This window comes from Ambystoma mexicanum, chromosome 14 (assembly GCF_040938575.1).
Source record: "Ambystoma mexicanum isolate Mex_15411 chromosome 14, UKY_AmexF1_1, whole genome shotgun sequence".
NCBI classification, from domain to species: Eukaryota; Metazoa; Chordata; class Amphibia; order Caudata; family Ambystomatidae; genus Ambystoma; species Ambystoma mexicanum.
Genome location: NC_090940.1, coordinates 4616415 through 4640053, shown reverse-complemented (window position 1 = coordinate 4640053; position 23639 = coordinate 4616415). Strand labels below are relative to the sequence as shown.

The 23639-nt window shown below is 46.0% G+C and overlaps 1 protein-coding gene across 1 annotated transcript in view; it reads right to left on the bottom strand.

Annotated features, from left to right (window-relative positions):
- The window catches only part of FSIP1 (fibrous sheath interacting protein 1), an 855458-nt gene that overhangs the window by 655264 nt on the left and 176555 nt on the right, over positions 1-23639 (bottom strand). The window contains exon 5 of the mRNA XM_069638397.1: positions 9536-9634. Within this exon, the coding sequence (XP_069494498.1) occupies positions 9536-9634 (99 nt within the window). The remainder of the gene's footprint in view (positions 1-9535; positions 9635-23639) is intronic.

Below are 23639 nucleotides of genomic sequence, written 5' to 3'. Positions count from 1 at the left end.
AGGAAATATTCATGGCAGACATTAAGAGGATTCTGGTTGAAACCATCGGCTAACCACTGGCAGGAGGTGGGGAGGTAGAAATGTTCCCTTGAATGGGCTTCAGCGACTAAGCATGCCAAAAGTTTCAAGGGGGTTCACGGTGGTTCTCCCTTAACGTTAATTTTACAGCACAAATGTCAGAGAAAAAGAGTTAAAAAAAAACTAATTTACAATGGGTGACTAAGAGCACAAAGTAGCATTTCACAAAGACAAAGCTGGAGGCCGGTCTTAAAAGTGCATGCCACTATTGCCACTGTAAAAGGACGCGCATGTTGAATGTGCACAAGATATGCAATCATAGATTTTCATGTAGGCTGCACCCCGAAATACCTTGTGTGCTGGCGCACCTTCCTTTCTCCCATGGACTACCACTCTTTATCCCTCCTCTATCTACACCAACTCCTTTGGCATCTGTTTTTTGGGTGCTGGGGGAGGAGGTGGATAGAGTGGACCAGATTCTCAAAAGTGAGCGCAAATGAAAGAAACAGAGAATGCACTTTTTCCTTTGCGCTCATTGCAGAGATGTGCAGGTCACCTTATTCCCGAAGGTGACCTGTGCATTTCAGGAGGGTCTGGACAGTGGCGCAAAGATGCACTCTCCAGGCCCCTCGCACACATTACTGTTGGGACCACATGGTTACTCGGAGCGCGTTTAACCGACAGGCCAATCTCTGGGAAATTAACAGGAAAAAAGCACGTATATCCATGTTTATCGGCTGGAACCGTAAAAAAAATTAAATAAAATCATGGCAGGTCAGAAATGCCACTGCCATGATTTGCGCCTTTTCACACAGGCACAGGGCGGATGCCCCTCTTTTCTGTGCATTTAAAGCGCACCCCATTTGTGAATTTGTGATGCACCTTTAAATGTGAAGAAACGCTCCCTTATTTGCGCACATGCGCAAAGCGCAGCGGAGGAGGGCATCTAAAAGAGTGCCTCTAAGATGCCCTTTGAGAATGGGCTGCTCCCTTTTTTGGCACAAGTGAGGAGATACGCAAGCGGGTTTGGCTCAGTGTCGGTATTTACACACACCCATTGGGCATTTTTCTTACTGAAAGCCTCGTCTAAACAGGTTCACCCCTGTTCCTCCAAAACCATCAAGGACCACATCGACTCCCTGGCTCCTGCCCTGGCTGACTTTTGCAACCACTCATTCGCCTCTGGAGTCTTCCCATCCCCCCTCAAGCACTCCCTTGTGCACCCCCTCCTCAAGAAACCCTCTTCCGACCCCTCCTGCCCGGCCAACTATCGCCCAATCTCCATTACTCCCTTCCTGGGCAAGCTCCTGGAGAAACTGGCCATCTCCCAGCTTAACCTCCATGCTGAATCTGTTGGTAATCTTCATGACCATCAATCCGGCTTCAGAGTGGCCAGAAGCACGGAAACTGCTCTCCTGAACATCCGTGAGGACTTGCTCCTGAACCTCGATTCCAACACTCCCTGTGTTCTCATTCTGCTCGATCTCTCCTCTGCCTTTGACACTGTCAACCATGCCATCCTGCTCAACCGTCTCCGTGATAACCTGGGTATCACTGGTCAGGCTCTGGCATGGCTGACCTCTTTCCTTTCCGGTCGACCCTCCCAGGTCCAAATGGGCTCCTTCCTCTCTGACATCTTTTTCTCCACCTGTGGTGTCCCCCAGGGATCCAACCTCTCTCCCTGGCTTTTCAACCAGTATCTGGCACTCCTTGCCCACCGCATCGCCGCTCTCTGCCCCTACTTCCAGTGCTATGCGGACGATACCCAGCTCATTTTCAGGCTACCCTCGGCCTCTTCCTCTCCTTCCCTCATCTCCGACTGTCTGTCTGCTATCCAGGAATGGTGTGCCGCCAATGACCTCTGCCTTAACGCCAGTAAGACCGAGATTCTACTCATCGGCACACCCACCTCCTCCTTCCCTGCAGCTCTCTGGCCGGCCTCCCTTGGCCCCCTTCCTGCCCCTACCTGCAAGGCTAAAAACCTCGGGGTCATCTTCGACTCCACACTCTCCTTCTCTCCTCATATATCTGACGTCTCTAAGAAGTCACACTACCAGCTGCACCTCCTCAGAGGTATTCTTCCCTTCCTCTCCTTCCCCCAGAAGCTCACTGTCTCCCGAGCCCTGGTTCTCTCAAGGCTGGACTACTGTAACAGCCTCTATCTTAATCTGCCTGCCTCCACTCTCCGCCCTCTGCAACTTATCCAGAACAGAACTGCGAGACTTGTCCTTGGCCTCAAGCCCAGGGACCGTATCTCTCCAGGACTGAAATCTCTTCACTGGCTCCCAGTGGCTGCGAGGATTAAGTTCAAAACCCTCTGCATTGTCCACAAGGCCTTCTGGGGCCTGGGGCCTAAATACCTTCAAATCTCTCTTCCTAAATATCTTCCTTCACGAGCCCTTCGCTCATCCGTCTCCAACTCCCTCATGGTCAGCCGCTTCTTGAAGCAACGAGCTGGGGGTAGATCTCTCTCCGCAGCAGGGGCCTCCCTCTGGAACAGCCTTCCTGCCTCCCTGAAACTTGAGGAGAACCATCTCCGGTTCCGGAAGCACCTCAAAACCTTCCTCTTCGCTTCTGCCTTCTCTCTCCCCTGCTAAACCTGCTTAACTCCCCACTGAATTTCTGCACTAAACCTGCCACCCTCAGCGACCTCGGTCAGGGCCCAGCCACTCTCCACTTGCACTGCCTCCCTGGCTCCCCCTGCACTGTGGGACTGTCACTGTATCCCTACAGCCCCCCTCCCAGCACTTGCTCTGCACTTACCTCGCACTTGCCACCAGCTGGCCCTTTTATTTATTATTTATTATTTTTTTACGCTACTTACCTTGTACTGCACTTTCCCCCCCCACCTCCCCCCCCAGCACTTTCTCCTTTTCCCCTTACCTCTGCACTTGCGCGATCTGAATGACACCTGGCCTAGTAGGATCGTTTGTCTGTCTTCCCCTTGTTTCCCTCCCTCCCTGCCTCGTCGCGCCTTGAAACACTTGTGTATAGGCGCGTTACAAATACCATATCATATCATATCATATCACTGTGATGACTCCTACGGATCCTTCACTGAACCCCTGCCCAGGTGGCCAGCGAAAGCCAGATGCTTCCTGATCCAGACCTTCGGAGTAGAGCTCTGCAGGAAGATCACCAGGGAGACGAAAAGGCTGAGGGAGGCGAGAGGAATCCATGGGATGAGACATGGTATTTGCCTTCTTTTGAAAGAGACATCTTTCCACTGCCCCAGTACATAATGGCGTGTTGCCACAATAACCCGTCTGCTTCAGGGGTTGACCATCTTAGCGTGGGTGGAATTTGTCTATTTCATGCCTACACTGACATCTTTCTCAAACTCATGGGACTCAGACAGTTGAACATTCTCCTAACTCCCAATGGTGTAATGGAAGGAAGATTATAATTGTTAAAAGCATTCCACCCAAAAGCATATATTCCTCTTTGTCAAAAGGTCCAAGAATTAACCATTGTGATATTCCTGTAGAAAAAGTAACTTTTATCACCGGGGACTTAAAGTCCCATAATTTCCTCAGTACTGAGACGAGGAAGAGGGATGTAGAGGGATAAAACTGTACGAGTGGTCAGCTAATTAACCCAGATGACCCACACCTTAGGGGGACTGGGAGACTTAAATGGCCCCCTCAGGTGCAGGCCGTGGAGGGGAAGAAGCAGGAGGAGAAAAAGCAGGAGGAGAAAAAGCACTGCAGACCGTATTTGCAGTTGGAGGTGGCACTAGAGGAGCAAGAAGAGGCCAGGACCACAGTGGGTCCTGAGAGGCTCTGTGCCTCTAATCATCCCCATTGCAGAGGTCGCACAGCAGGAAGCATGGAAAAGAAGCGCTTGCCCATTCCAAAAGTGTTGTACACAGATTTTGCAGCGGGAAGCAGAAGAGGTGCAGGAAGCCGGGAGCTCTCTGGTGGCAGGGTTGCATCAGAGTCTCTTAGGAGCATCGAAGACTCCGAACTAACATGGCAGCAGTGAAGGTGGGCCAAGAGGATTTGTTTGCTATGCCAAGATAAGCCACGGTCACTGAATTCCTACGAGCACCGAGCGGAATCAAGGAAAGCGACTCACCCGGTAAGTCCACTCTCTGCGAGTGACCCCTGAGTGTTCCACTGTTGTACGTATGCTCCCAGCCAGCATGTTCAGTTGCGTATGAGCAGAAAAGGTATTTTTGAATACCAAACTGTCAGAAAGCAACAGAAGTGTTGTGCAAGGAAACAAAGTAACTGTAAAAGCCAAATTTGTGAAGTTATGGCAAGCACAACAGCCCGGTGGGGGACTACTGCTTAAAACGGAATTGTGCACCCAACACCCAAGCCAAGAGAGAGTGAAACCTAAGCCATGACAATCCAACAAGTATTGCCAAAAGCCAGCAGGGATTGGTAAAACGCACACAGATTGACAGATTGCCTATTTGTGTTTTGAGAAATCTAAAACTATCTAAATTAAGCTCACAGTACCAAAAACATGGCAGAAGCAGAATAAGACTTTGGGCCTCATCACGAGTTGGGCAGTATCCCGGCGGTATTCCCGCCGGGATACCGCCCGCGCTAATAGCGCTACTGCCAATGGAATTCCCCATTGGCCCATTTGGAAATTCCCCATTCCTCATTGGGCCCAATGGGGAATTTTAGGTGCGACAAACGTCGGCGATATTACATGCGGTAATTGTGCCAAATATCCACAAATTTGAAGCGGATTTACCCTCAGCACAGAGCTTAGGGTAAATCCTGCCAAACCCGTGATTTGGCGGACGCTTAAATGTGGCGGTAATAGCTTTACTGCTACATTTAAGGGTTACCACCAAACTCGTGATGACCCCGTATGTCCTTACCATTATTTACCTACTGTTAAAAAGGGGCAAAAAAGGGGCAAATAGGCTGCCCTTCTGCAGACGGTTATCCAGATGGAGAGGAGCAGAATTGGCCAAGAATCCTAAAAAGCACTAATGTGGTTCCTTGTTTTGCAATAACCTGTTTAATGTCTAAGGCTGGAGAAGACTATTGAAGTTGTTGTTATTCTAAGCTGGAAGTTAACATTGAAGCACTTTACTGTTGTTGTTTACAAAGTAGACGGGCAGGCTAGTATACCCGTAAGGCAAGAAGCTATTGCCCCGGAGAACCGGATTAAGGTAGCAGGCAGGTGGTGGTAGAAGGTTTAAGTACTGAAAAGTGGTACTAATAGAAAACATTGTAAGAGTTGTGACATTTTGGGAAGAATTGCGAAGGTTGGTTGAAGAAAAGTTACAATTCTTTCTGCCTCTGAAGTTGTGGTAAACCATCCTGACCAAAATATGTGTTATTACTACAACTAGTTATTCCAGGAGGAGTGAGAGCATATAACTTTCTTGAGACGCTGTTATTGAGGCAAAAGGAACTTTTGTGGATTTGCATACAAGAACTTAAGAACTATATTGGAACGTTAAACCGGATTTCCTTGTTTTTCCTTTGACCTGTGGAGAAAATCCTTATTTGGATCTTGACAAGGGAAGTTCACCCAGGTCATGACACGAAACACTGGTCAGATTGTGACTCGGGTCCTATGTTATATATTGTTGTTGAATTAAATTGCTGTGTATTTCCTTTTTACTTTCTTGTTCTATAAATGTGAGGGTTAGATATCCCTTCATTAGAGTGTTTCCTTATCAGGGTAGGGATAGCGAGGCGTTTATCCAACCTGTCTATTTTATAAAATGTCTAAAGTTGAAAACTCTTTACAAAGTTGTCTGCCTCACATTTCTGACACCTCACATTACCTGCTACTAAGCAATTTGCGAATTAAATGTGCATAAATGTCCAGAAACAGAGGCAACATGGAAATTCTCTCACATACTCTTTTAATAAAGATGTTTTCGGCTCCTAAGGAAGAGCAGAATAGCTAGGTAAATCTCCCCCTACCCTTCCAGTGCAGTGCAGCTGTTGAATTTAGAGGCGGGTAAACAAACAACCATGTTTTGAGGGCTCTTCGGAAAGACCAGCAAGATTCCTCTGCCCTCAGAGCATATGGGAGTGGGTTCCATTGTTTTGCTGCAACGAGGGGGAAGCTTGACCCTCCCGCTTTGGCTCGTTTGAACTTGGGTTGAGCTAGTCTGTGGGTGTATGGGGTGCTGGTGGGCCTTGGCAATTTTTCGGGCCAGGTAGCCTTACTAAATCGGCTCGTATATTGCAGCAGAGTTACTGCTCATGATAATTCCATGAAAATCCCCATGGAGTCGTATGGACTCCAGAAAATGGGGATAAATGTCACCTTGCCACCACATGTAATCCAGTGTTACGTCCCTTGGACTGAGTGGCGGTAACAGTAATTGAGTTAGGCAGCAATTACACAAAACAACTTGCAGAATTACCACCAAACCCGTAAGGAGACCCTTTGTTTCTTCAGAATGTACAGCCAGACAGGGAATTCAGTTGGATTAAAGTCCTTTTTACTATTGCCATTGCTCTGGGCCAGCAAGGTAGAGCTCGCAAAATCTATTAGACCACTTGCATGGGCAAGGAGATTTTATGAAGCGCGAGTACCATTTGCATGGTATTTGACCTTGCTAGCAAGTTTGGAGCGGTCTGAAACTTTTATTTTACATTTACTGCAAATAAACTTTGTTTGTAGTAAATGGCAAATAAATGTTTCACTGTGCATGGCTGGCTTTTGGGTGGCAGTATTGCACCAAATATGAAACGTGCTCATCGTGACATGCACCACTTTACAGAAAGCACTGGTAAATATTTTGTCGGCCATCACCATGGGGCAAGTGCATTCCTCTTGGGTCAACTATGTAAACTAAGGAACTTTCCATGCAGGTTTAATGGGATTTTTAGCAATTTGCAAGGGATCAGATGAGTCATAGCCTTATATCACCTACTGTTAATCTCAGACTAAACAAAAATGACTGCTCCTCCACTGGAATGAGCACATATCACATGGAGAATTAAATGCTGAGTTGGCCTATGTATAGACAACTCCTGGAAAATAGTCACTCGCAGTGGACTTTGAAATTATAGACGGTGGGTCTACAAAAGCACATTATTGCCTGAACAGGGGACCAAAGGCATTGGTGGATAACACTGATTTTCTTGTGAAGTTGTTCCATTGTAGATATTCTTGCTTTTATTTGAAATGCTGATGCCTGACTTTAAGATGGCCGACAAGCACAGTATTCTATTTCTATTCTATCCCAGGTGCATCCGATATAGAAAGATTGAGTTCTCAGATGCCACCACTCTGCCAAACCGCATTGGTGTAGAGCACTGGTCGGGTTCATGATATAGAAATGCCCAGAGGCTGGATCAAGAAAGTGAGCATTAAAGTATTAAAAGGGGCTTTCAGTATGGATCCTTCCGTATCCATTACAATTACTAGCTCTTTTTGTGTACTGTTATTTAGGGTCTGGAGATGGTACCCCCACTACCTCCTCCCATACCCTGTGTCAGAAACAACTTCTATACAGGGATCAAACATTTTTCTTTCATAGCTGATGCAAGCTTCTTTTTACACCAATACATTGATTTGAACAGAATCATTTTTATGAGAAATTTACAATAACCTCTAAGCAAACTGGCCACAGTGAATACTCAGCAATTTACTGCTCTGGGCTTAGAGAATGGATGGAAAATAAATCCTGGTTTAGTAATTTAAGAGAGCAAACAAATTTCCCATTTATCTTAGAAATTGAAGGATTTTCAAGCAAAGACCTACATTCTTGGATAGAATATTTGTCTCTGAACTGCTTGGCGGTCTTTCAGTTCCATTTACATGGTCAATATGTCTACAATGATGTAAATGATTCTAAGCGTTTCTGAGTTCCAATTTGCCGTGTTCCTCATAGGCTGAAAGGAGCTCGATTGCTTGAATGTCACTGAGGAGTTCAGTTATAAACTTTTAAAACAGCTTTTCCAAGCTAATTCCAAACATCACTCTGAATGTGGCAGGGAACTAAATTGTGGATGGCAGAACTCTACAGGTGGTTCCAGTCGATAGTTGCATTTTAAGCCCTCCGATGTATGCCACAGGGTCACTTATTGATAGAAATATAGGTTTTCCGATTTTTCTTGGACACTGGTTTTCTCTCTGCTCAAGCCCTGCTTTTGTTTGCTGGCATTTAAAAGGCAACATTTGGTATGAATTTGGGTTATTCGCGCATGCCTGTATTCTTGGTCACGTGCAATCTCAGAGATTACATTTATTAGGGGAAATATCTCACCTTGTCCAAAATGTTGATCATCATTTTGAATTTGTCTTTGAGCTGGGAATGCAAAGTTTAAGTGCTAGACTTTTCAGAGAGGTGTTTGAAAGTAATCCAGTAACGCAACTCCAAGTTATTATCCTTTGTACTTCTCCAAAGTGACTAGCCATTACCACCTACAAAGGCCTCCGAGATAAGAGGAGATTCATAAAGGTAGGTTTTGGCTAATGGGAAAACCAGTCGTCTTCATATGCTTTCTTTCAGACTAGATTACAACATGGACAAAATGTACAAATAATAACTAATGAGTAAAATGTCTCAGCAAGTTAATTTGTGCATAACCAAATTCCAGGGTTATTGCTGAAGCTACAAAATACCCCCCAAACCTGGTCAGAAGAACCCTAAGCATTTAACAGTTTGTGTGTCATCCAGCTTTGCCCAAATTAATTCCAATGGGTCATTTTATGAAATACAAACATTCTTAAAAAGCAAGTGGATGCATTGTCAACACATACAATGGGTTTCTAGAGGATCTGATAAGAAATTCTATGCATTGATCAAATTCCTAACATGTAAAAAACAACAAAATACATGTCTGTCAAATACATTTCCAGCAGCCATGCCAAATGCGGCATCTCATTAGTGAGGATCAGGTGCAGACTTTCTGTGGAGCCCAGCCTCTGGTTCCAGAGCTTGTGCTGGCTATAAGAAGACCCCGTCATGTTTTACTGAGGATATCATGATAGCAACACACGTTATTTCCCCTTTGAGTTATCTCCTCATCATGGGTAACCAGCCTCCCATCCATTATTCACCAGCCATCCCTTCCCATTGGTTGCTCATGGAAGGGGTGGGTTTCACTATGATGACCACTTAAAAGCACAGCATTATGGGTTCCAGGGTCCAATACGCCTTTATCTTTCACGACTGATGGCCCCAAATAATGCTAAAGAGAGTCGCTACTTGCTTAAGTGAGCATATGTTTGAATGTTAAAGGCATTACAGGATCTATACTGGGCACCAAGAAGAAACCAAGAAAATGTAACGATGGGGAAGATTTCCATGATGCAAGATTATATGCAAGGAACGTTCAACTCTCTAAAGCTTAAAGCATGCTCCTTAGGGATATTCATGTAGGCCAAGATGAGACACTGTAAGATCAAAGAGTCAGTAAGAATAGGTCTTCAGAGGGGCACCGACAGATCAAGGACATCCTACGCAGCATCGTGACTTACCTGTGATCCGACGAACTCTCTCACCCACAGACAGTCCCATGTACGTACACATATATTACTATCAAATATGGCCTAGCACGCTTTATAATGAACTTACCCAGACTACTGTGGCTTCTCTGCCAATCAACTTCTTCCGCAGGAATCTGTGTGTGAAACACTGGCGTGAACATTACATCTTCCTCCGAAGCATCAGTGTCTGAAGATGAAAACAAGGCGGGTTAATGAATTGGCTTCCAACCCGCAGACATGACATCATAATTAAATGTTGTCTCTCACAACAAGAGCCACAAAAGAGAAGGAACTCTTATCTCCTTACCTATGATATTTCATACCAAATTAACAAACTCATATGGTTCCCCCACCTCTGGCCGCCCAGTCTTCTCGCCCACCACTACGACAGAGTCAGCTTATAGTGCACATTAGGTTTATCATTTTCTATATTTTTCCTGTCATTACTATTCATGACTCCACACAGATGGGCATGTGTTCACTATTGCTGTGCTGCGTAGCTTGTACTAGTGGCCAAGTGTCATTTTTTAGACTGTTATCATGTCCCATTTCCTGCACCACTGCTTTCCTAATATGTACCAGGGCCTTGGGTATTATTATAACTTCCATACTGTGCTACCTGCATTATAGCAACCTGTCTGGAACTACCACCCGCATGTAAAGTGGTCCTGCTGTTCACACTGTATGTTAAGCTCTATTTGCCTGTGAGTCTTCCAACTGAGTATGCCAGAGCTCCTCGCCTGTGCATGCCAGAGATCCTCGCCTGTGCACGCCAGAGCTCCTCGCCTGTGCACACCAGAGAATCCTCACCTGTGCACACCAGAGAATCCACGCCTGTGCATGATCTCCATGCTCGCCAGTTTCAGCCTATTCTGCTGTACTGCTTCACCCTCAGTTCCACATGGCTCCCTCAGTCTCACCTATCTTCTCAAACCGTGTCAGGTTACTTACCCCACGTGATGCACCGCTAAACCTGGTGTGAAAATAAATAAAAAGGGATACCCTGAGACGTAACCCTGGGATGCCTCTTGCAGGCACACATTCAGATTTTGCTTTTACGAAAAAAGTGACTGTCATTCTGATAATCTCACCTGACTCCGGTACCTGGCAGTCTTTCATGATGACCAGTCAGTCAACTTATGGATCCACTGACATTCATGCAAGTACCAGGGAGAACATTCATTTTGAACCAGCAATGACTGGTGTCAAAGCAGAGTGGGGTCACCAAAACACAATCTCTGGACAGTCCTCCTCCCCCCCCCCCAACAGTTCCATCAGTTCAAGTGTCAAGGTGCATGAGATTTTGGGGTACGTCCTCAGTACTTACAGTCTCTATAGTTCTTGCTCTAAAAGTCCTCCATCTCATCTGTTCGTGGTAGGAAACGACCACCACCAAATAGTCTTGCAGGCTCTGCAGCCGCAGTGTCTCCTCCTTGAGTCATAGAAACTGCTGGATTGTCTCTTGTACTTGCAGGCAGTCAAAAGAGTATCACAACCCAGTTTCCACAGAGGAGCTTGAGAGGGCCCAAACACCTCCCTCCCGAGTATTCGTATTTCTACCATTTGCACCTCTACTCTACCCCTCTTCTAGCCCTGGCCCTCTTTGATACCATGCAACATGCTCGGTCCTTCTACCACTGTGGGTTAATCCCCTTCTGATCATGTTTCTTCTCCCCCTCTTATTTCCAGACTCCCCCCACTCTTTTATGTCTGCCTCCAAACTCCCTCTCCCACTTCTTTCCTGAATCGCCATCTCGCTCCAAACACCACTATCTCCAAATGCCCACATCTCCTTTTCCTGGGATGTCTGTTTTATAATCCAGCGGGTCTTCACCTTGGGCCGGTCTTGGTGTTAAGGCTGTGAATGTGCATCATCATTGATGGTGGATAACCCATCTCCCCACAAGGGTAGAATATTCCCGAGCGTGAAATGCAAGTAAGGAGCCGACTTGCCAGCTTGGATTTCATATCTGTCCGAGTCTGCATAGATGCGTGAGCATCCGTGGTGGCAGCAGAGCCATATCTGCAGCTATGCTAGCACTAAGCATTTTCAGAGTTTCAAAGTTGTAATGTTTCTGATGAGGTCGGAATCTATGTCTCGTTGAACATGGGAAGTGAAGTGGGTACATTAGTTTGTTTGTTTTTTTATTCATTTATGTGGCTCTTCGGACCCTGCGCGGAGGTGACCAGGAGGTCATCCCTATACCATCCCAGGGAAATCATCTACTTGCTCAAGGAGGTCCCTGGCTCCCTTGGTCGCCACACTAGAAGTACCCAGATTAAGGGAGGGGACTTTGTCACAACAGTCATATGATCTTGAATATGTACAAAAATGGAACCATCATGGCCCAAGAACAACCACAGGGACGTACTCACTTTCAATCGGTTTTTGGCACTTACCGTGTTGCCGCAGGTGTCTGTTCATCATTTGCGCTCTTGTCTGCACTACCACTAGATTGTCACTCGACCCTGCACCCTCCCAATCTGTGGCCTTGTTGTCCCCTGTTCTTTGTTCTCTACCCAGGAACGTTCGAAGATCCCCAAACTACTTCTTGGTAAGCGTGCTCAGAGCAATTTCTGCTTCCAAGCATGCCTCAACATCTATGACTTATTGGAGGAGTAGAACATTGACCCAAACATGGCCCTCCAACAACATTCCACTGCTGGTGCCTTGCTCCTTGACGGCGTTAAGATCATTCTAAACAAGAGAGTAGGCAGGATGGGCAGTGGTGGTGCTCTCATCGGTCCGCCTTCCTTTGTCACCACCAAGTAGGTCACAACGAATACTCTATCCTTTGAAAGCCTGGCTTTTAAGTGCCTCGTAGATGCCAACACCTGTATCACCATCGTAACCAACCACAAGCCCCAGTCAATAAATAAGGAATGGCCTGACTATACTGTAAGCATACAGTCTTTCTCCAATAACATCCTTATTCTTGGTGACTTCAATATCTGGTTGGAGGACCCGAAGGACAAACTACTCTTCTGCGATTCCTGTGATGCACTGGCAATCAAACTATGGCCCGGCCTTCCCACCTAGGACACCTTCACATCTTCTCACCTGATGCTCTGCCATCCCCTTCAGGGCTCTACTCTGGACTGCCCACTCATTGCTGGAGGTGCGAACACCCTACACCCACTTAGTGTACTTGCCATGGCCTATACCAATGAAAAGAGTCTCTACTTGCCTTAGAGCGCAGTCCCTGATCCTCTGTCATTATCCTCTGACACCTCTAGTTTGCCGCCACAATGCTCCAACATTCCTGGATATCCTTGCAGGCATGGGCAGGCAGAAGTAAAACCATCCCTGAAACAAAACGCTGCTGCTGTCCTCGGGGCAATGTCCCATAATGCCATTGATTCTTTCGAAGAACTGTTGCCTATAACCCTACACTACAGAACAGTGCCAAAGTGGCTAGCCCAAATCCACTTACACAGCTCTGTCCAGCTTTGCTTGCGTCCATTCAGTGCTGGGTTGTGCATTGTTAAAGGCGACTAATCGATCCCTATGCATCAGATATTGCAAATGCCCCATTTCTCTTGAATGACTCATGGACGTCTTGCCAGACATGTGAAGGGAGTAGCGAGTTTTGTAGAGACAATACTGAGGAACAGATCAATTGTAATAGACTCAGTGTAGAGGGTCTTCCCAGAGTGACGGAGGACATTGGTCATTGAGTGAAACCAGGATAAAGTCGAGCAAGTGAAATCTATCCATTCTTTGGTCAGTAAGCTTGTACTTGTAATTTGGGTAGTACAAGTCCAGCAGAAAACTCTGTTCAATTTTCATTGTTTGTTTAATTTTGTCTTCTTGCACTAAAACTATGAATTTCCATTTTGACCTGCTCTTGGATGGGTCTTCGATTTGGTGACCTGGTTTCTGGACCTCTTCTGCTAGGACCTCTGATTTTCCAGGATAGTGTAGGGGTCTGCACCCTGGAACTGGGAAGCAGGTGACCCTTGTCTACCTTCTGTGGTACACAAACACCCTTTTCAGGAGCATTTAGCCCACCTGTAGGTTCCCCATTCTTTCTACCATCTATGAAGTATTGTATCTCTGAGGTCCCTGTAAGAGATAGAAGAGTGGGTAACACACTTGTTAAGTTGGTCCCGATGTTTGTTTGCCCTCTCCATTCCAGCTGGAAGAGAGCCTGGTGGTTTTCTAGTTCTATGTGATATTACCGCATTTAAAATACCGAACAAAAAAAAAAAAAGATTTTTTGGCCCGTTTTTGTGTTGCTTTTAAATGCGGCAATATCACATCCTACCGCCGACCCCGCTACCCCAAGATGACCCCTTCCCCACCCTCTGCCGCCAGTTTTTATGTTGAACCGGGGGATTTCACCACCCCAAGACCCTCCTTTGCCCAACCACCCACCCATCCCCTTCCCAGCACAACACACACCAAATCCACACACATACGCTTTAAAAAACACTCAGACACACACAGACTCTCACCTCACAGCCTGTCAGCCCCTGCGCGAACTTGTGTGCGGCAGGGGCTGACAGATCGATTTAAAATGACCGCTCTGTACAGTCACAGAGCGGTCATTCTAAATCGATAATTTACTATTTCGGTCCAGACCGGTTTTCCTCCTGCCTTTTTACCTAATTCTGCTTGCATGTTGCACTTTAACACACCACACGATGCAGATGGGAGTAAGGACAATACCCTCTTGAGGGTTCATTGACTGTAGAGTTGACATGTACGCTAGAAGAATAAACGGAGCCCTCCGCCCAAGGTCAAGGCTATAGGTTCTGTGATCTTTGCAAGGTGTTGTCAGTTCTCCCCAGAGGGCAGCCCTTTTCCGTGATGCTAGGGAGGTACGACCGCTGCCCAATAGACCTCCTGGGGGTGGTTTGATGCAGGAGGGCCTCATGGGGAGGGACTCCCCCTTTGGGGACAAGGACGATCACATAGGGTACAGCCTATTGAACCACATTACACCCCAACATTCTCTAACCCTCATTTCCATACCGACCCATTTCATCAAGAGTAAGCCCATGTATTTTTGTAACACATTGGATATTGCTAGAGCAGTACATACTGAGACAAGGAAGAACACAGGAACCATGAAGAGTAACCAACTCTTAAGTACTGCCACAAGGTGCCTCACCAGAGGCATGAGGAATGCCAAAGACACATTATATGCAGGTCTTGACGCTACTTCGGGGCAGAGTCCCGGAGATAAAAAGGAAAGAGAAGAAAGACTACAAGAAGTCTGATAGCAGGGAAGCCGGGAGCCCGCTGGAGCCTGGGAATTTCAAATTCCGAGTGAGGGCTGAAAGGAAGGCTGTGCAGGGGATGCTGGTGACAGACTGCGAGAGTCCATTGTGGGTCTCAGGAGCGCAGACCCAACTGCGAGGCCAAAGGGATGAAGCAGTGGCGTAATCGCAATAATGTGGACCGTCGTGTCCCAGAGCGAAGCCAAGACCATAAGGAGCGAAGGACCGCAAAGGTGCACCGAGACCGTCGAAGCAGACAAGAAGAGCAGAGGATGCAGACGACAAGGAACCCCCATCCCAGGAAGGACCACATACGTGCCGCATCCTGTGAAAAGGTAAAGGGAGGCACAGGATGGATACGGGGGAGGCAGAGAGAGGGGAAAAAACATCATGTTCCTCACCCCAGTGGCAGCTATAGAGCTATTGGGGGTCAGAACTGTGTAGAGTGCATCAGGGAGGAACTCCCTCATCCCAGCAGTAGCATAGCGCGGTAGCTACTGGAACAGTGAAGAACGTATCAGAGGAGAACCTCCTTGTCGCAGTGGCAGCAATAAGCTGACTGACCACACGAGAAGGGTCTGGGACCCTATCAACAGTGAAGAAAGCATCTAAGCAGAACTTCCTGGTTGTGATGGGAGCCATAAGCCCACTGACCACCAGAGAGTGGTCTGGGAACCCAGTACAAGGGATCTGAGAACCCAAGGAGAACTTCCTTAGTAGAGTGGCAAAGAAAAGGCCATTGATTAGTAGAGAAGTGTGGGACTTTGCTGATAGCAAGAGAAAGTGGCAAAACATACAGCAAGTTTAAAGCCAGGAGAAATAACTTTTCAAATACCAGGAGAAGGGAGTAATTCTCCTGGGGAAGAAACAAAAAAACCTTTGGGACATATTCCAAAGACACCAGGGAAGCGAGTCATTCCCCCTGGTCTTATTGTGAACTGTACAGACCAGTGCCAGGAGACGCAAAGCAATCTCCTGGTCCAGAACACAGTTGTACAAAGATGTTGTGGAACCCGCAAACCAGGGGCAGGGAGTCATTCCCCCTGGAAGTCTTTTTGCAAGATTTGATTGATTTTGAACATTTGTACTATTCTCCCAACAGACTTAACTGTATACAGGTTCAGACAGACACAAAGCCTCGGGATGAGGTGTTAAACAAGACATATATACGCATGCTATCTATGAGCTAAACAAATCTATTTAAACACGTGGGTTTCAAGATCTTTCCTAAACCAGAAAAGTGACTGGCAAGATCTAATCCCCACAGGGAGGCTGTTCCAAAGTTTGAGTCCAAAAACTCCAAATCTCCTATCACCTCTGGATACAGATTAGTAGCGTGGAATATTCAGCAGAAGCGCATCTTCTGAGCATAATGCTCTGGCAGGGTAGTAGCTACGCACTTTAGAACTGAGATACTCTGGGGCAAGTCCATTAACACATTTGTAAATTAAACAGGCTACTTTAAATTTAATTTGGTCCTCAACCACCAGCCAATGCAGAGATCTGCGGAACAGTGAGAATTGGTCGCTTTTGCCCCAGCCATCCTGCCAATCTAATCGCGGCATTCTGGGCCTCCTGCAGTCTGTTTATCTGCTTGGCCGGTATGCCCGCCATCAGACTATTGCAATAATCCAGGTGCATGTTCGTCATAGCCCCCACAACCATTGCATGGTCTTCGGACGGTAGGAATGGTGATACATTCCTGAGCATCCGCAATGAGTAGTGAACGGACTTCACCTTCATCCCCACCTGGGTTTCACTGCTGAGATTCTCTTGCCAAACAGCCCAAGTTCTTGATTTTTGGAGCGAATTGTAGCTTCTCACTGAGAATATGGGGAGAGAAAGATTCCTTGGCATTCACAACTCGCTGCTTGGGCCCGAGCAAAATGATCTCAGTTTTTGCTGCGTTAAGTTGGAGCTGGTTGTTGGCCATTCAACGATTGAGGTCGGCCAGACAAGTTGACTCTACTAAATACGTCCTCAATGTTTTTAGTCTCGATATGGATTTGGGTGTCATGGTCATATCAGTGAAAGCTCAAACCGTGACGCCTCACTATATTTAGGAATGGGCGCATATAGAGGTTAAAAATAAGGGGGGAGAGGAGTGAAGATCCCTGGGGGACCCCACATATAAGAACAATAGCTTCGGAAGTGTAACCCCGAATAGTACCCGCTGGGATCTGTCCACCAAGAAGGATCTAAACCATTCCAAAGCCTGTTCAGAGACCTTTCCTACTCTCATGAGCCGGTCCAACAAAATTCCATGATCCATTGTATCGAAGGACGCGGAAAGGTCCAGAATAAACAAAAGTTGATCCGCCACAATCCGCAACCTCCAGCAGCTCATCATGCACTGCCAACAGCGCTGTCTCGGTCCCGTGCCTTGGCCGAAATCCCGATTGGAGTTCATCCAACAATCCCTCTTTGTCCACAAAAGCTTGAAATTGGGAAGTAACAACTTTCTCCAACACTTTCGCTGGCGAGATAAGACTGGAAACTGGCCGGTAGTTTTTAAAAGGCCTGAATCCAGATTCTTTTTTTTAGAAGGGGTTTCACTATTGTGTTTTTTAATGCATCCGGAACCCAGCCTTGAGTCAAGGATTTGTTCACAAATGTAGTGATAAAGGGTGTGATGTTTAGTGCTAGCTGCCTAGCAGCGCGTGCAGGCAGGCAGCACAAAAAGACAGACTATCGGTAGGCTTAAGTTGTAGAATGAGGGAGTATATCAATTCTTCAGTCACGGGTTGAAATCTGAAGCTTTCCTCAAACCCCCAGTTTACTGGGACTACAACATCAGCCTGTGGGTTAGACGACCCTCCCCCTTTTGAGGTCTCAATACTCTTCTGTATTGCTACAATCTTTTTCTCAAAAAAGGTGTTCAATACATTGGCCTGTGCTCGAGAGGAAACAAGGGATGTGGCAATACTGTTTAGCTTACAGAATTTGGAGACCACTGAAAGACTGCCCTTGCCTGGTTCCCAGCCTGCTCGATCTCTCAGTGGAGAAAATCCCTTTTTGGCTCAAAGATGGCAACCGTATAGGTTTTGAATGCCTTCTTCACCTTAATGGCATCAGGAACCAGCTTGCTGTTCCTCCAACCAAGCCTTCTTGGTTTGTCGCACCTGCTTACGCAGCTGAACCAATGAGGGCCTGAACCAGAGCATTGAAACCCTAGTTCTCTTTGGTTTTAGGAGCGCATAGTTAGAGCAAATTTCTTCCAATATCGAATTTACTGCATTGAGGTAATCCTCACTCAAAAGCGTATTATCAATACTAGCCAATCTCGCTTGAAGTTCTTCCCCTGGGATTTTGGCAAGATTACTTGCTTTACGAGTCAAGAAAGAGGGACAAAGCACATCCACATCCTCTCCGGTCTGCTTTCCTTCTATGACCAAACCAAACAATTGGGCATAGTGATCAGACCAAAGAATGGGACGCGTCTCGGAAAACAGTACAGACTTCCCCCCAGACGACACTAAGTCCAAACAGTGACCTCTAACATGCGAAGGTGCAGTCGACAATACAGATAGGCCGAAATTCCCCAGTAGAACAGATAATTCTTTGGAGTCAGGGTCCAAACTACTATCCAGCCAGATGTTCCAGTCTCCTACACAGAGGAGTTTGTTATATCTGCTCCCGACCAGAGTCAGATAAATATCTAATTTCTCTAGGAATTTCCCCGCCGGTCCAGGCTGTCTATAACCCAAAATACCTTTCTCTGAGCGCGTAGGGGACAGCGCAATAGTCAGCTGGCCCATCGGGGAGTTATCAAGCCAATCTAATGCCTCCAAATGGGAGACATCAAGTGAGGATATATAGATTACTGCAATCCCTCCCCCTCTCTTGCCCAGTCGATTAATAGCCTGTATGCAGTAATTCTTGGGGACTAAATGATGGAACAGTGTCTGAGATCCATGCTTAAACCAAGTTTCCGTTAATAGTAACATATCCAATTCAATATACTTGATAAATTCCCCACCTTCCACCGCATCAGTCACCGCTGATCGGGCATCAAGTAAAGCTGCATTGATTCTAGGAGGTTCATCCTTCTTACCCCCTTCCAACATCCTTTCCTCCTCAAATGCCCTCCAGATTCCTAAAGATCGGATCCTGTTCAAGGTTCTGAGGGTAACACTGCCACTTCCATTATCTAATTCTTTCAAGACCTGAGTGGGATACCCATGCCCTCCTATCCATACATCCCTGTGTAGGGCCATTACTCACCCAGCTACGGAAATCAAATCCCTTCACTGAGCAGAGCAACCTGCAAGCTGCTGCCCCCGGCCACAAACGGGCCTAAACAGGGCCAGTTAAAGCCTGTGGTGCCACATGGAGCAGTCAGACTGGTGCATGCCGCAAGTGTTGCTGGAATACGGAGTTTAAACTCCAGATAGAATACTAACATGCTTCGTGCTAGTGGCTAGGATTGTATACAAGCAGTAAGCTCGAAATGAGTATTCACTATGGTCACTAAAATGGATTTCCCTCAAAAATTAAAATAAACATTTTAAATAGTCGGTCACAATTTATATAAACACCACAATGTTATAAACAAGTTTGTGAACTCAGATCTGCTGAATAACAGCAGAGTGCATCCTCCGAAACAAAGAAAGCAGTAAGGCTGCAGTGAGAACATTCTTTTGAATACCCCCCGAATACCAGGAGAAGGGAGTCATTCTCCGGGGGGGAGTAACTTTCCGTTGGATTACGTTAGGCTTTAGTTGTAGTGCAAGGGATAGAAGTAGGTTGCGACACAGGACGGTGGACATTGATTTTGACGGACATTCTGACAGATCCTTTAGTATTAGTTTGAGGCAGGGAAACCCCTCTTAGACGATATGGACAATGAGGGTCTTTTTTCATAAATAAATGTCTATAACCACCACCACCACCAAGCCCCTGTAGAGGAGGTCCCAAGCACGACCCGCACTCCAGCCGGCCATTTCTAAGTACCAGGAACGTTCACGCCTAAATATGTGACGTATGATGAGCAAATAAACCAGCAGAGAGCTGTAGTGGGGCTCTGTCCAGTACCTTTCAGAAGAACAGCACCTGTTGAAGTACCGCCACCTAAGAAAACCTGGACAGTAAGATACCCATTGAGAAAACCATATCGACAAATGAAACAGAATGAAGATTGTCAGAATGCAGTCCCTGAAGAAGCTAAAACGATACTGAAGGAAGACGAATGGTGACGTTACAGAAACCTAGACTGGCTCGCATATAGAAGATATGACGGCCTGAGAATTATGAAGAGAGACAAAACACCATGGATAAGTGACATCCTGAATCTAAAGTGAAATAATCAATGTCAAAGATGTCAGGAATAATGCCACATGCGCGATGAAGATATTCAGTTAGTTTACACGTTTACATATGCAAGGAACTGCAAGAAGCACACATTTATGAGGCCTGCTTATGCTTAGTAGTAAAATAGATTGCGGCAAGTGCCACCTATACATATCTACCTCAAAAGGAGCACTTTACATAAGTATACTTCCACTATGCACAAGAGCAGAATCAACCAAAGGTTACTAAAGGTCTCGAGGAGAGCTTTGCAGCGAACAAATCGAAAATTAAAGACAGAGAGAAACTCAGATGAATGCAAATCATGCCAGGAAGCCAAGGTCGTATCGGCTGAAATAGGCCCACAGTGGATACAACTAATGAAGAGAAGGACAGAGTATCCTGTTCAGAAAGGTCAAGATAAGCCACAGGAGGCAGATGGCTGCAGAATTATATCAAATACACAAATTAAATGAAGAATAAGACAATTTCACGGTGTCGGAATCACGTGACCAGACGAGCGAGAAGGGGTGAACCTTTCACACCTATGCATGTCCTTGTGCCATGCACAGATATCTTAATTTTTCCAGACCAAGAAGCAGTCTCGAGGCCAAGCACAAAGAAATAATTGACACATGACCACTGAGGTGATGATTGATTGTAGCAATAATTGGAGGGAAGCTGGGGGTGCAGACAAGCTCCCTGCACCTGGCCGGCTATTCTGCACACTGCTAAGCAAGTGGAAAAGTATGAGTGGGGCCGTTGCCAACCCAATCCTAGTGGACCAAGTAATACAGGGTCCTATAGTTAGTAGAACCAATGAGACGTCGTACTTTTAGTGACATTTACAGAAGCCATTTTGTGTTTATCCAATCCCCTCACTCCGTTACCATATAAAGATATAGTACCTATATTAAAGTTACCTTCCTAGAACCAATAGAAGTGCATGCCGGATTTTAGTAAAATTATGTGTTTTTTATGAAGTTCATTGGAGTTGTTGAAGCGAGAAGGAAGATCGAGCAATTGCTGATATTCATGAAGTCCCCGTTTTTTGTACTTGTCATTAAACAGACTCCCTTTGCCAAACCATTGAGTTGATGCGAGAGTATTAATCTGCACCCCCATCCATCTCACGGGTGCTGCTGCCTCATCTTAAAGTGCTACTGGGAAACCACCAGCTCTCTGGGCCAGTTGGGGTCCTAGTGCACACTCCCTATGCATCAGCTTCCTTCTTCAACACCCTTACACTTCCTACATTCAAAGCAGGATAAAAGATAAGTAGCACATACAATATGCACTTAGTTATATGAAACTATAATGAGAACATTCATATAAACGCCAGAACAATGAATGCCCTTTGGGTGACATGGCTGCCATCAGAAAGATAGTCTTTTACTCCATCAGTTTAATGTCACTTAGGCCTTCTGTGGAAAAGCCCTATTTGCAAAAATAGGTACATCACTATTTCAATCCCAGGAAGGGTTCTCCTAACACAGGCCTAGAAGTGAAAGGGTCCAGGAAATTTCATGTTGCCTTTCTAACAACTGAACTAAGTTCTCATGGCAGCAATGTATGATTGCCCATGGGGTCCACACCTGGCAGGCGTGAAGCAAAGCACAGAGTTCAATGCACATGTAATGAGATGGTTCTCTTTCTCGAAGGCAGAGGTGAAGGGATTTGCTCTTGCAAGAATGGCTTCTGGGCGGCTTCTTGGTCGTAGGATTTTAAGGTTTCTCTATGGCTGCCTCAGGGCACTTTCGATCCCTTCTGGAGAGACAGTGTAAACGATACAATTGAAGCAAGGTGACCGGGTGAACCTCACTGGTAGTAGTAGCAAGAGGTCTCTATGTTTGATAGACACCCAGCAGGATTATTACTAAATGGGGATATTTTAAACAGAGCTGTGCAAAAACAATCTGAACACAAATGTAGGGTATTTTCTTAAGGTGCCTAACACCTAATTCCTAGTCAGAATATGTCCCTGTCTCCCTTGACAGACCCTAGTCTAACACAGAAAATTCCAAGGGTGATGGCCAACAGAAAGTTCACATTTTAATCTTAGTGAGTCTTAAAGCGCTCTGGTTACCGCTACTATAACTACAAAGAAATTAGAATGATTGGCCTAAAGGAAAATTCTTAAACCTACACTTCAAAAATATGTTCCTAATCTAGAAACAAAATCCAGATGATGGAAGTATTCCTGTGCAATGCATAGACCAGGGGAACTCTTGGTTATGCGCTGTAGGGGAGGCATGGTATCACAAGTGTGACACTGACACAATGGCTACCATTTATAAAACCTTTATTGAAAATGTGGAGCTGGAGAAACTCCTACTTTGCCCTATAACTAAGATGTGGGTAGTCTCTACCATCAAACGATAAACAAAACAATCCTAGTGGAGTCTGTCAAATCAAAATGGCCTATGCTAACAAAACCTAATGCCCGACCTATCTCTCGTATAAAAAGTGTAAAAAGGAGAAATGTATGCAAATGAAAAATCAGTGTTCAAAGAATAAATATGGTTGAACCAGCTCTCCTCACGTTAGACCTCAAAGAGTAAAGCTGTCCTGTATGCAGGATGACTCAGTGTCCAACACTATAAACAGTTCCAAACCGTGGACTGAGGCCCGCCTGGCCTTCCACATTAAAGTCTCTTTTTCCGATTTCCAAAAATAATACTTCAACACAAAGTTAATAAAGGCCCACCTCTGTCGGGCTCAGACCTCACGCCGGTCCCCCTCTGTCGGGCTAAGATCACTCGCGTCAAAGTTCAACACAAACTTGCAATGGGGCTCTCTTCACCAAGCTTATTATACTTCGGGTCTCCCACAAACGGGCTCAGACCACTTTTGGATGTCAGACTTTCAAATGTGCGTGGCTCTCTACACAGACCACCGCAGGACCACTTTGACTCAAAGTTCCAGTTTGATCTTGCTTACTTCACTTTTGCTGATCATTCGCTTTATTGCTTCAAACAGTGTACATTTCACAGAGACTTTCGAGTGTGCTAATTTCTTTCGCCGGACCACTCTGTTATCGCTCTTACAGCTGTCTTTACTTCAAAGTTAATTCACAGGTCCGCCTTTCTTCACTTCTCATCCACACGCATGCAGCCTTCACTTGCGATATAATGTTGCTACTTCATTTGCCTTAGCACACACCGGTCTCTCAGGTCGCTTGCCAACTCACCGGCTGTGTGCGTCTCTTTCTTGTTTTTGCTTTTTCCAATTCACGAGTCAAGGTTAGTACCACAGGCTTAGCCTCGCCTCCCCAACCCTACCGTTCACCTGAGAGTAGCTGGCATCCTTGAAACACAATGCAGTCTTCACTTGTGGGATCGTGCCTTCTCCACATGTCTTTCGCTGCCTTTCAGAGTCAACAACCCCCAGAAGCAAACCCTTGGGGTTTTCGGCCAGCTGCTTTCGTCCCTTGGTCCGTTGCTCTGCTCCAGTAGGTGTGCCTTCGTCCCAGAAGTTCTGCTCGTACTCGTGTTCCACCTTGCTCAGAGTTTGTCTTTAGGTGTTGCCTTTTATTCATGTGAGGAAAGCTAATTGGTATTAGGCGTATGACTAAGTGTAAAGTTTGAGTTTGCTGACGTGATTAACGGGACATGTCCAGTACAATATGAGAGAGTTAGTCTAGTTACTCTCAGTCACCCTCTTCCTAGGTCCAGTGTTTC